General features: G+C 30.7%; 2 protein-coding genes across 3 annotated transcripts in view; both read right to left on the reverse strand.

Annotated features, from left to right (window-relative positions):
• LOC134724603 (prostaglandin reductase-3-like) overlaps positions 1-12,588 on the reverse strand; it is a 219,608-nt gene that overhangs the window by 178,910 nt on the left and 28,110 nt on the right. The gene's annotated exons all lie outside the window — the stretch shown is intronic.
• Positions 1-12,588, reverse strand: part of LOC134724601 (Ig-like and fibronectin type-III domain-containing protein 2) — an 89,703-nt gene that overhangs the window by 76,994 nt on the left and 121 nt on the right. For both annotated transcript variants that reach the window (XM_063587721.1, XM_063587720.1), the window contains exons 2-3: positions 6,281-6,393; positions 1,079-1,191 (exon numbers count right to left, since the gene is read on the reverse strand). In XM_063587721.1, the coding sequence (XP_063443791.1) occupies positions 1,079-1,191; positions 6,281-6,341 (174 nt within the window). In that variant the 5' untranslated portion in view covers positions 6,342-6,393. The remainder of the gene's footprint in view (positions 1-1,078; positions 1,192-6,280; positions 6,394-12,588) is intronic.

Below are 12,588 nucleotides of genomic sequence, written 5' to 3' on the forward strand. Positions count from 1 at the left end.
GATCTTTGATCTGACATTTTGTCAGCTAAGTTACTTACAACTTGATTATTAAGATCTTTGATTTGACATTTTGTCAGCTAAGATACTTACAACTTGATTATTAAGATCTTTGATCTGACATTTTGTCAGCTAAGATACTTACAACTTGATTATTAAGATCTTTAATCTGACATTTTGTCAGCTAAGATACTTACAACTTGATTATTAAGATCTTTGATTTGACATTTTGTCAGCTAAGATACTTACAACTTGATTATTAAGATCTTTGATCTGACATTTTGTCAGCTAAGATACTTAAAACTTGATTATTAAGATCTTTGATCTGACATTTTGTCAGCTAAGATACTTACAACTTGATTATTAAGATCTTTGATCTGACATTTTGTCAGCTAAGATACTTACAACTTGATTATTAAGATCTTTGATCTGACATTTTGTCAGCTAAGGTGCTTACAACTTGAATATTAAGATCTTTGATCTGACATTTTGTCAGCTAAGTTACTTACAACTTGATTATTAAGATCTTTGATCTGACATTTTGTCAGCTAAGTTACTTACAACTTGATTATTAAGATCTTTGATCTGACATTTTGTCAGCTAAGGTGCTTACAACTTGAATATTAAGATCTTTGATCTGACATTTTGTCAGCTAAGGTGCTTACAACTTGATTATTGAGATCTTTGATCTGACATTTTGTCAGCTAAGTTACTTACAACTTGATTATTAAGATCTTTGATCTGACATTTTGTCAGCTAAGGTGCTTACAACTTGAATATTAAGATCTTTGATCTGACATTTTGTCAGCTAAGATACTTAAAACTTGATTATTAAGATCTTTGATCTGACATTTTGTCAGCTAAGATACTTAAAACTTGATTATTAAGATCTTTGATCTGACATTTTGTCAGCTAAGTTACTTACAACTTGATTATTAAGATCTTTGATCTGACATTTTGTCAGCTAAGATACTTAAAACTTGATTATTAAGATCTTTGATCTGACATTTTGTCAGCTAAGATACTTAAAACTTGATTATTAAGATCTTTGATCTGACATTTTGTCAGCTAAGTTACTTACAACTTGATTATTAAGATCTTTGATCTGACATAACATCCATACTGTATCACCAACTGATTTCTGTTTCTGTATTGGAGATGTTTGGGTGGTTATAATGGTGGGACTACAGTGCACTGAAAAAAAAAAGATTTATTATCAGCTATCATGTCTATACAAGAATTTTTCAAAGGTTTGAAAATATATTGATTTCCAAGCCTTTGACAGGACCATAATATTAACCCTAACATGCTTAAAGTCTTGGCAGATAAATTGTTACAGACATAGGTATATGCATTTGGACAATAATGCAAAGCAAGTTCTGCTCAGTGACGGGACAACCATTAATCAATAAATTCACAATTTACAATATGAATCAGAGGAGGACTACAACAAGGAACTGTGTGCAAAAGTTTTTTTTATGTCACATGGTACCATTTCAGTATCTGTTTGGCAATTTAAAATATTGAAAAAGAATGATTTGTTTATATTTTGATATTGAATGACAACTCTTTTTTTGCATTTAGAAAACATATAGCAAGATTTTCATAGAAAGATTCAATGATGATCAAAACTGAATTTTACATAAAATTTTTAAACTGTTGTTTTCTTCTTCTGACACATTTTTCTAACGGTGCTTTGTGGTTTTGCAAGGTTGCTTAGATTTATTGCATATGATATCAAACAGTTATTGTCATTATGAAACAGACCCTGTTTAGACAAACACTTTTTATTGTTAGAGTTGTCTCCCTAAACACTGTTTTTCATGTTTGCGCATCTGCTTTGCAATAAAAGATTACAAAAAATTTATATCACCAATTTTCTCGTCTTATCCTCATGATTTTTTTAATAATTTTGACCCAAGCAGTCGGGAGCCTCCAGATGAAGACTTATTTCTCCTTTTGTATTTTTAATAAGAAAAATGTAATTGTTACAGGTAAACCATAAATGATACAGACCTAGGTTCTTTTGGTTTGAGGTCCTTGGTCCAAAACAAAGAAAATAAGGTCAAGGTCATGTTCTAAATTTATTTCCACTTCTTTTCAAAAACCTTATGAGACATCGACAAATAATAATAACTAATTAGTTAGTTGAGACATGTTGTAACACATACATTTTTTGTTGAAAGGCTGCATAGACATTACATGGGAATTTCAGCCCCTCATACATTTAGAATTATGCACATAGTAATACAACTAATTAACCATATATGATACAGCCCTTAAGGTCTTTTGATTTTATGTCCTTAGTGTATGACCTTGAAATTTAGCTCAAGGTCAAATGCAAAACTGGGATTCTAGATTTTGACCTTTACTATAGATCCATATTGATACATAATAAAGCCATGGGATATTTTGCATTAGGTTAGTAAACATATAACCTTGAAAATGTCAACCAGCAGTGACCTTTTTATAACCGGAAATAGCAAATTATTTCCCTTATTTTAAGCAAAATAATATACAAACTATATATTTTTAGAATCAGAGTAAAGTAAGGTATTATTTGACACCATAATTAACTAAATGATCATGTTGATTTTACAGGAAGTGGCTTATTATCTCCCTTAATTGATGAAAAAAGTTCCTCAAACAGTGTGTGATAAGCTATCATTTAAGCCTGGACATATTGTAATGTTATAAAATGTTATCTTATCAAGTTAATTTGAGTGGAAAGACCTTCAATTGTTCTTTGAACAAATAGTTTTAATTAGGTCTTTCCACTTTTCCGTGGAAAGACCTTTTGCTTTTGTTCTGATTAATTATTTTTTTCCAGCAACTAATTTTTTTCATGTGCTGTATTGTTATTTTAAAAGGCAACGCTAAGATATTTTGCATATATGATATTGAAAAGTTTATACGCTTTTGAAACTGACATCAATTAACCGAACACTTTCATGTAAGAGTTATCTTCCTGAACACTGTTTTTCTTGTGCGTACTACTCTTCATTAACAGTAAAAGATTACGACAAATTTATTAAAACCAAATTACTCGTTACATATTCAGGTTGCCAAGAATCATTTGGATGGAAGGAATCTGGACATTTCGCATGAGAGTTATTTCCCCTTATGCATGTTATGTATTTGACATAAGAGAAATGTAATAGAAACTCATTTATCTTAAGTGAATGTGATCGATAGAGACCTAGGAATCAGGATCTTCTGATTTGAGGTCATGTTTATTTTTTTTTGCCTTTGCTTGTGCATGCTTTTCCTTAGAAACTTTTTTAAAAAATGGACAAAGATTTTCACTTAATATAATTGTTGTTGTAATCTGTTGAAAAAGGAATTTTTTATTTGAAGCAAAGCGTTAAAATTGACTAGGAGTGTTCTCCCCTTAAATGTATTGTAATATAACTTATTAACAATACACAGTAGAGCCCTTAAGTCTTTTGATATGAAGTCCTTGCTTGATGACCCTGAAAATAAGGTCAAGGCCATAGGTAAACTGGACTTTCTAGATTTTGACCTTTGCTTAAACTTTATATTTATACATGATAAAGCCACGAGGCTTTTTGCATTAGGTTGCAAGCCATATGACCTTGAAAATTGCAATTGGAAATAACCTTGTGTAAACCAGAAGTAGCTTTTTCAGCACTTATTTACTGTAAAAGATATAAAACTCTATATTTTTGGAATCCGTGAAAAGCAAACTAATAAATAGTACCAGAAGTGACATTTTTCAGACAGGAAGTAACTAATTATATCCCTTTTTTCAAACCACGATACAATAAGTCAAGCAAAAACAAAAATAAATGATCAGATGGTGTACAAAGAAATAATTAAGAAATACACACCATAATGGTCATGAGGAATTTTTAACACAAAAGAGTGGTTAAACTAAACATAACAAATGTTCTTAAATTAGATAAAACAAATTAAACTGGTCAATAAACCTAAAAACATATATATAAGTTCATCAATGATCAACAGAACAAAATAAAAAAGTTCATAGAAAATTCCATTCACTAATTATTTACAGACATAAAAAACTAGAGGCTCTAAAGAGCCTGTGTCACTCACCTTGGTCTATGTGAATATTAAACAAAGGACGCAGATGACAAAATTGTGTTTTGGTGATGGTGATGTGTTTGTACATCTTAATTTACTGAACATTCTAGCTGCTTACAATTATCTCTATCTATAATTTACTTGGCCCAGTAGTTTCAGAGGAGAAGATTTTTGTAAAAGATTACCAAGATTTACGAAAAAATGGTTAAAACATGACTATAAAGTGCAATAACTCCTAAAGGAGTCAACTGACAATTTTGGTCATGTTGACCTATTTGTAGATCTTACTTTGCCAACATGTATTGTTTTTAACAGTTTATCTCTATCTATAATAATATTCAAGTTAATAACCAAAAACAGCAAAATTTCCTTAAAATTACCAATTCAGGGGCAACTCCAAACAACAGGTTGTCCGATTCATCTGAAAATTTCAGAGCAGATAGATTTTGACCTGATAAATAATTTTACTTCTTGTCAGATTTGCTTTAAATGCTTTGGTTTTTGAGTTATAAGCCAAAAACTGAATTTTACCCCCAATGTTCTATTTTTAACAGTGGGAGCCATTTTGGTTGGTTGACTTGGTCATGCCACACATTTTTTAAACTAGATACCCAAATGATGATTGTGGCCAAGTTTGGTTTAATTTGGCCCTGAAGTATCAGAGAAGAAGATTTTTGTAAAAGATTACTAAGATTTACGAAAAATTGTTAAAAATTGACTATCAAGGGCAATAACTCCTAAAGGGGGCAACTGACCATTTCGGTCATTTGACTTATTTGTAAATCTTACTTTGCTGAACATTATTGCAGTTTACAGTTTATCTCTATCTATAATAATATTCAAGATAATAACCAAAAACAGCAAAATTTCCTTAAAATTACCAATTCAGGGGCAGCAACCCAACAACGGGTTGTCAGATAGATCTTGACCTGATGAACAACTTAACCTCCTGTCAGATTTGCTCTAAATGATTTGGTTTTTGAGTTATATGCCAAAAACTGCATTTTACCCCCATGTTCTATTTTTAGCTGTGGCGGCCATCTTGGTTGGTTGACCGGGTCACCGGACACATTTTAAAAACTAGATATCCCAATGATGATTGTGGCCAAGTTTGGTTAAATTTGGCCAAGTAGTTTCAGAGGAGAAGATTTTTGTAAAAGTTAACGCCGGACGACGGACGACAGACGATGGACGCCAAGTGATGGGAAAAGCTCACTTGGCCCTTTGGGCCAGGTGAGCTAAAAATTAGGAGGCTATTACAATGCTTACATAATGATAAATTATTGGATAATACAATACTGTAAATTCAGAAATTATTGCAATGTTTGTATTATTGTGAAAAATGCCACTAGTTTAGAATCGCAATAATTTAAACTCACATTTTAAATTTTTTTTATATGAATTAAACAGGATTTTTCTCAATATTTCAAAAGTTAAAATCGCATTTAAGTTTAAAATGAAAAACATTGCAGATACATGTATATAACTTTGTTAGTGTTTAACCATTTTCAGTCTATGATGTGATATATATGTATAGCTATAAGCATTGTTCTTTTATGTTCTTATTTCTATTGGTTTCCATCTTCATCAGTACAACAGCTACTGGCTCTGTGTCTCATAATACTTGAACATTGTATATGATATATACCAATGATTCCAAAGTTATGTAAATGCTTGATCTCAAATCTGTGATAAAACTGATTCTCATATATCAGATTCAAGAAATTTTTAGTTAAATAATACATTTGATAATTTACATCTTGAAAGATCCAAACTCAACCTAACTGAGGTCCCAAAATTGGGCCCTGTCAGTCAATGTGAGAAATAAGTGTTAGAACTTCATAAGAAACTACTATTTTTATAAGAAAGATATAAAGGTCAGAAAACAAACCATTTGCGGTAATTTACAACTAAACATTTAAAGAATCTCTCTGTTATTAAAGATACTTTATATAAATCTTTCAGGTTTTATATATATATACAGTAGTTTAAATGTACCACATTCGCCTGAAGGATAGTATATTCTTAACAACTATTTAAATGGTACACAACAATATATATAATATATATATTGCATAAAGTTGAAGGTCATTTCATGTTTAAATGCCTTTAAAAGGATTGTTATATATAATGTATATAAATTGAAGTCTACTTATTGTGAACCTCATTTATGTTGACCATGATTTTAATTCTTTTTAATATGAATATTTTGTCTTACCTGCTGAGGCAAGGAATGATGAAAATAAAGTAAATATCACAGTTAGGCTCATTTTTGCCATCTTATTTCTCCACACTGGCAAAAAGTTCTATCACATTTCTGTCTCTGAGAATCTAAAATAAAAAAAACAAATCTACCCTATATTTTGTCATGGTCTGATGGTAACCTAAATATATACTGCAAACTAGAAACTATATACCATGAATACTGTCATAGTTTTATATAACCCTACATTATAATAAAGACTTAACTTTGACATAAAAAAGCCATAATCATTCCAGTATGCATTGCAACTTAAAAATCAAATTAAGCAACTTAAAATCTTTCATTGCATTACTTTGCAATTATAATTGCAAATCTAAAACAAACAATTTCAATGTGAAAAAATAAAAATGAGATAAATGTGTGACATGTCATGGTAATAGGCATTGTGTAAAAGTTTCATATATCATTTGGTTAAGGCAAATTTAAGTTATAATTGAAAACAGAAACTAAATGTTTTGTAATCAGGTAATTTTTCCATTTATAAAGGGGCATAACTCTAGAACTGTTAGAGTGACACTACCAAAATTCAGACTTGATCTGTATTTTGTGGTAATAAGCATTGTGTATGAGTTTCATAACATTTAGTTAGGGCAAACTTAAGTTGGAGTACAAAAACTAAATTTTTTGGGTGTATATATATAATTTTTCCATTTTTAAAGGGCATAACTCTAGAATGGTTCGATTGACATTACCAAAATTCAGACTTGATCTGTATTTTGTGGTACAAATGTAATAAGCCATGTGTATAAGTTTCATAATATTCTTTATCAATTTCTTTGTCTGTTGAAACGTTTCAGATTTCTTTTTAATTTGAAAGCGGAAGTAGCTCCTTACTAACCCCATATGGTAACTAAACAAAAACAAATGCCAACAATGACAACTTGTTAGCTTTAAATTTGTTTTATGAATTATGAATTTCTTCCTCTAAATTCATGGGTATATGAAGTTGTCTATCCTAATACATCTTCTTTGTTTAGAAAGGGAAGTTACTCCTCTCAAACCCCATAATGGTAACTAACCCTGTATGGTAACTAACCCTGTATGGTAACTAACCCCATATGGTAACTAACCCTGTATGGTAACTTAAACCCTGTATGGTAACTAACCCTGTAAGGTAACTAACCCTGCATGGTAACTAACCATGTATGGTAACTAACCCTGTATGGTAACTAACCCTGTATGGTAACTAACCCTGTATGGTAACTAACCCTGTATGGTAACTTAAACCCTGTATGGTAACTAACCCTGTATGGCAACTAACCCTGTATGGTAACTAACCCTGTATGGTAACTAACCCTGTATGGTAACTAACCCCATATGGTAACTAACCCCATATGTTTACTAACCCTGTATGGTAACTCACCCTGTATGGAAACTAACCCTGTATGGTAACTAACCCTGTATGGTAACTAACCCCATATGGTAACTAACCCTGTATGGTAACTAACCCCATATTTTTAGGACATCCTATATTGAATATATATAGGCATCACATATAGTCCTTTCACCAATCTTATCCTCATAAATCTGTAAAAGGTAAGATAAGATATAATATTGTATGTGAAGATCATAATTAAAGCACATAATCTGATATTCAGGTGTTTTGATAGAATCCCAACAAACAAAGCCAAATTGTAGAATTTTTGCCCAACTTTCCTAATTTGGTATTTTAATGCACTATTATAGCATTATAAGTATTATTATACATTTTCAACCAGCAAAACTGATTTGTATTCCTATATTTAATTCATTTACATAATTAATCTACAAGGATGATAAATTCTTCAATGATGAACAATTCTTCAATTAAATTATTTGTACTTGAGTATTAATAAATGTACATATTGTCAAATAAATCTACTTTCAAGACACCTGTCTGATTCTGTATTCATAAAATGTTCTACACTTTGCAAATATCTAGATGATCTTTAAATCTATAAAAATATGAAAATTTGTTTCTATTTACAATAAAGCTTTTTCAATTTTGCTTCTGATATTTTTCTATTGAAACATTCCTTTTGAAAAACTGGCTTAAAGCATTATTATTAACATTTTATTTGATCTAGGGGTTAAGTTTTCTGATCCTAATAGATTTTCTATTCACATGCTAAAAAGAAATATTAGTTTCCAGTTGGTAAGGTCATTCTTAATTATATTAGGGCTCACACATTACTCGAGATTTTCCTCAACAAAACTGAAAGGTAGAAGTAATGACAGAGACATGCAGCCTTTGTTTGTGGCACTATCATGACTATACTATAATAATCTTATGATCATGATGATATTATTATATATCTGTTGTTTGTGGCACTATACTTTAATAATCTTTTGATCATGATGATATTATTATATATCTGTTGTTTGTGGCACTACATGTATACTTTAATAATCTTATGATCATGATGATATTATTATATATCTTGCCATCTGTATCCTATTCAAGTATAGTTACATACTTTGTCAAAATATGGGCTTATTTAATTATGAAATAAAAAAGCATGAGGAACATGAGGAAGGCAGAAAAAAAATTCAACTGGAAGTATAGCTGTTAATAGCAAGCTTTAAGGAGATCAATATACATTTCTCTCTGCATTACCTTTTTGAACTGTCACAACTGGATAAAACACATGTGCAAAATACTATATGCAAATGTAGATAAAAATAAACATACTTAAGTCTAAATATATATATAGTATATAATGACTGATCTAGATTAAAGAAAATTAAATATTGTTCAAATAGGCAATTTAAAAAAAACCATATCTAGATGTCACAGTCTATCAATTACTACTTGTATTGTGTGTATGTCATGTTACAATAAATACTATGAAATTTAAGGGCTTACAGGTACATTTGTACTTACATAAGTAGTTATTAACCCCTTGCAATCATTTGAATAACATTGACGAGACCTCAAAATAAAATTAACATAAACCATTGGTATGAGAAAACCATGTGTCATTGCATTTGTATCACAAACAAGTGAATTATGTTTTGGAAGCGTACAAAGTATCCCTTTATCCCCATGTTTACAGTTGTTATAAGATGAACATTGACTGTTGAGGCCTAGTTCAGGAGAAAACTATAAACAACAACTCTCAAAAATGACTCATGTTAGTTAGTTATCTAAAGATAATTAAAATTTCATTACTGAACTGTTAAATAGTTATTTACACATTCTATTTGATTTGAAAAATCAAACATTAAGTTTGATCATACTACTAAACAATCAAACCTTTGGTGTTATACATATTGATTAAATTAAAGAGTAATATTGCATTTTTATTATCTTTCTAGATCTTTCTATAATCATGATAATTGAATGTTTATTCAGATTATTGTTAAATTCCCTTTCATGGATCTTAGAGGACTGACTAAACTTAAAGCATGTAAAGTGAAGGATACCAGAGGATTTTTTGTTGCCGCCATATATATTATGTATCTAATTTTCAAGAAGCTCTGATTTGTATAAATTTCCATAGAAAAGTGTAATGAAAATTTCATATATACATGGCTAATAAGTCAGTGGTTGAAATATTTTTTTAATTTGTAACAGAATTTCGGAACAACTGGAAATGACTGGATAAAATGGAAAAAATACAATGTAGTTCATTAATGAGTTAACGTTAATCTAGACACATTGACAAATTGTCACAATGACAATTCGACAAGTCAACACACCGACACAGGCATTACATTTCATGGCTTATTTGAACACATCAACACCTAGACACCAGGCCCGTAGACAGGAATTTCCAAGGGGGGGGGGGGGGGGGGTTCGTTGGACTCACAAACTCAACTTTAACAGTCACAAATAGAACAGAACATTGACTTTAACAGTGCTTATTTGTTTTCAAGGGGGTTCGTCCGAACCCCCCCTAACCCCCCTGGCTACGGGTATGGACACATCAACATATCTACACATCAACACACTGACACAGGCATTACATTTCATGGCTTATCTGAACACATATCCACATCAACACACTGACACAGGCATTACATTCTGCTGCTCTATGATGTTGTCATCATAGAGCAGCAAAATATGTCGACTTAATCATTTTCGTTAGATTACTCGAAGAAATACAAAAACAAAATTTGAAACAGGAAGTTTTAAATGAAAAGAAGTCATCGATGGTTCCTGGTAACAGACATGAACAGAATCTTGCCATCGTATTTTTGATAAATAAACAAAATCGGGGCGGGGCGATTTCAGAGGGGCGGGCGGGGATGAAAATCTAGCAATTAATTTTAATTGGCCTAAAACATATACATGTATCCATAAAAAGTCTTTTTGTGGTCTAATAATGTTTTTGTATTAATTTTCACTATTAGATTGTATCATATAATTGTGAAAATATGACAGAAATATGTGAAACAAAAGCTGGTGTTACATCGTGTTTTCACTATGTACTTGATTAAAGTTATTAATTAATTAAAAAGAAAATTTATCAAAACATCAGTCACATAATGTTGAGAAAACTTTAATTGATTTACTTTTGTATTTTTACTTCTTGATGCTTTTTAACTTGTATTTATTTAATAATGCATGATAAAATCCAACCCCCAAAATAGATCATGATCAAATTTATACATTTTTAGAATTATTTATATATCTTGGACTATTATGCTAGAATACTTATATTACTAACTTAGCATCCCAGATAATGGTCCCAGTAACATATATATTATATCAAATATTATTGGATGCCGAATTGACTTTAAATAGGTGCCGATTTGACTATATATATATATAGATGCCGATTTGACTTTTTCTATGGGTGCCGATTTGACCAGGTGAAGATTTGACTTGTATGGATAAAAACAAGCATTTTCGTTAAATACTAGAACACACCCGTGATATCGCGGGTCCGTGACTGAATTAAAGTATATAACTATGCGCAAGCCTTATTTTAGTATTAGTATTGCCATCTGATAAAGTCATGCTAATTATAAGATACACAGTTTTCTCTGCTTTCAAATTTGTCTGTTTGAACCCGTCAAATTGGAACTTATCAATTACTGGTAATATTAATTAATTGGAAAACAAAAGGTCCAGGAATGGAGTATTTTTTAATCAACAGCATTGTCCTATATTAGTTATAAATAAAGTTGAATTCTTTGATTCGCTGTTTTACGTCATGCCCGTTAACAAATGGTAAACTGTACCTATACGCCTTATTTTTAGTCCAGATTTTTAGTACATGTATTCGTATTGTTATCTTAGAAAGTCTTACTGATTAAAATACAACAATAAGTAACAATTTGACAATTTAGTAGTGTCAATCCTGTGATTATGACCCGTGTATATCCTGAATACACCGTTTGATGGTGTGCCTGTCAGATGCAGAACGTACAGATAAGGTGTCAGATGCCGAACGTACAGATATTAAGGTAATAGGTAACAGGTGAATATACTATTGGTATCGGTATCAGACTCAACTCGGAACTTCTTAATTATTGGCAATATTAATTACATGGAAAACAAAAGGGCCTTGAGTGATGTAATTTTTAATCTACACCTTTGTACTATATTAGTTATATATAAAGTTGAATTCTTTAATTCGTCGTTTTTACGTGATGACGGCTGACAAATTGGACCTCGTAATTTTAGTATTACAGATATGTTGATTGGGGTTTTCCCTAGTCCTATAACATATGACTTCGCATTCTTATTCAATTTTTAACGTTTTTATACTGATATTTTCATTTTTTTTTTTTTTTGAATGCGAAGTCATATCGAGATACGTCAATTTCCTTTAGCACTTTCCGACATGATTTCAGGTCGGAACAAAATTGCTTCAATATTCTCTCTATGTCAAAAATTTAACGGACCAAATATCATTTTGAATAACTTAAGCACGAAAACTATTAAAAAAATTACTTACTTGTGCTAAAGAAATAGTTAATCCATCACTTTAAGAAAATTTTATTCTCGAGTCGGAGCTCAATAACTCGGGTGGCACATTGATAGTAAAAAGAAAATATCAGAACAGCAAATAGAAATAGTGAATAATGCCCCCGAGGTCATATGTTATAGGACTAGGGTTTTCCCATGGATAGAAACAAGCATTTACTGCTAATATACGTTGATAGTGGGTCTTCGGACTTCCCATGAATAAAAACAAGTGCCTGTAAATAATAACTATCATGGTGAAATGATGATGCGTATAAATTATTTTTCATGTTTCTTCTGCATAAGCAAAAGTTATCATTTGTAATGCACCTATTTTAAACTAATGAGATAAACAGTCATCTAAACT

This window comes from Mytilus trossulus, chromosome 7 (genome assembly GCF_036588685.1).
Source record: "Mytilus trossulus isolate FHL-02 chromosome 7, PNRI_Mtr1.1.1.hap1, whole genome shotgun sequence".
Lineage (NCBI taxonomy): Eukaryota > Metazoa > Mollusca > Bivalvia > Mytilida > Mytilidae > Mytilus > Mytilus trossulus.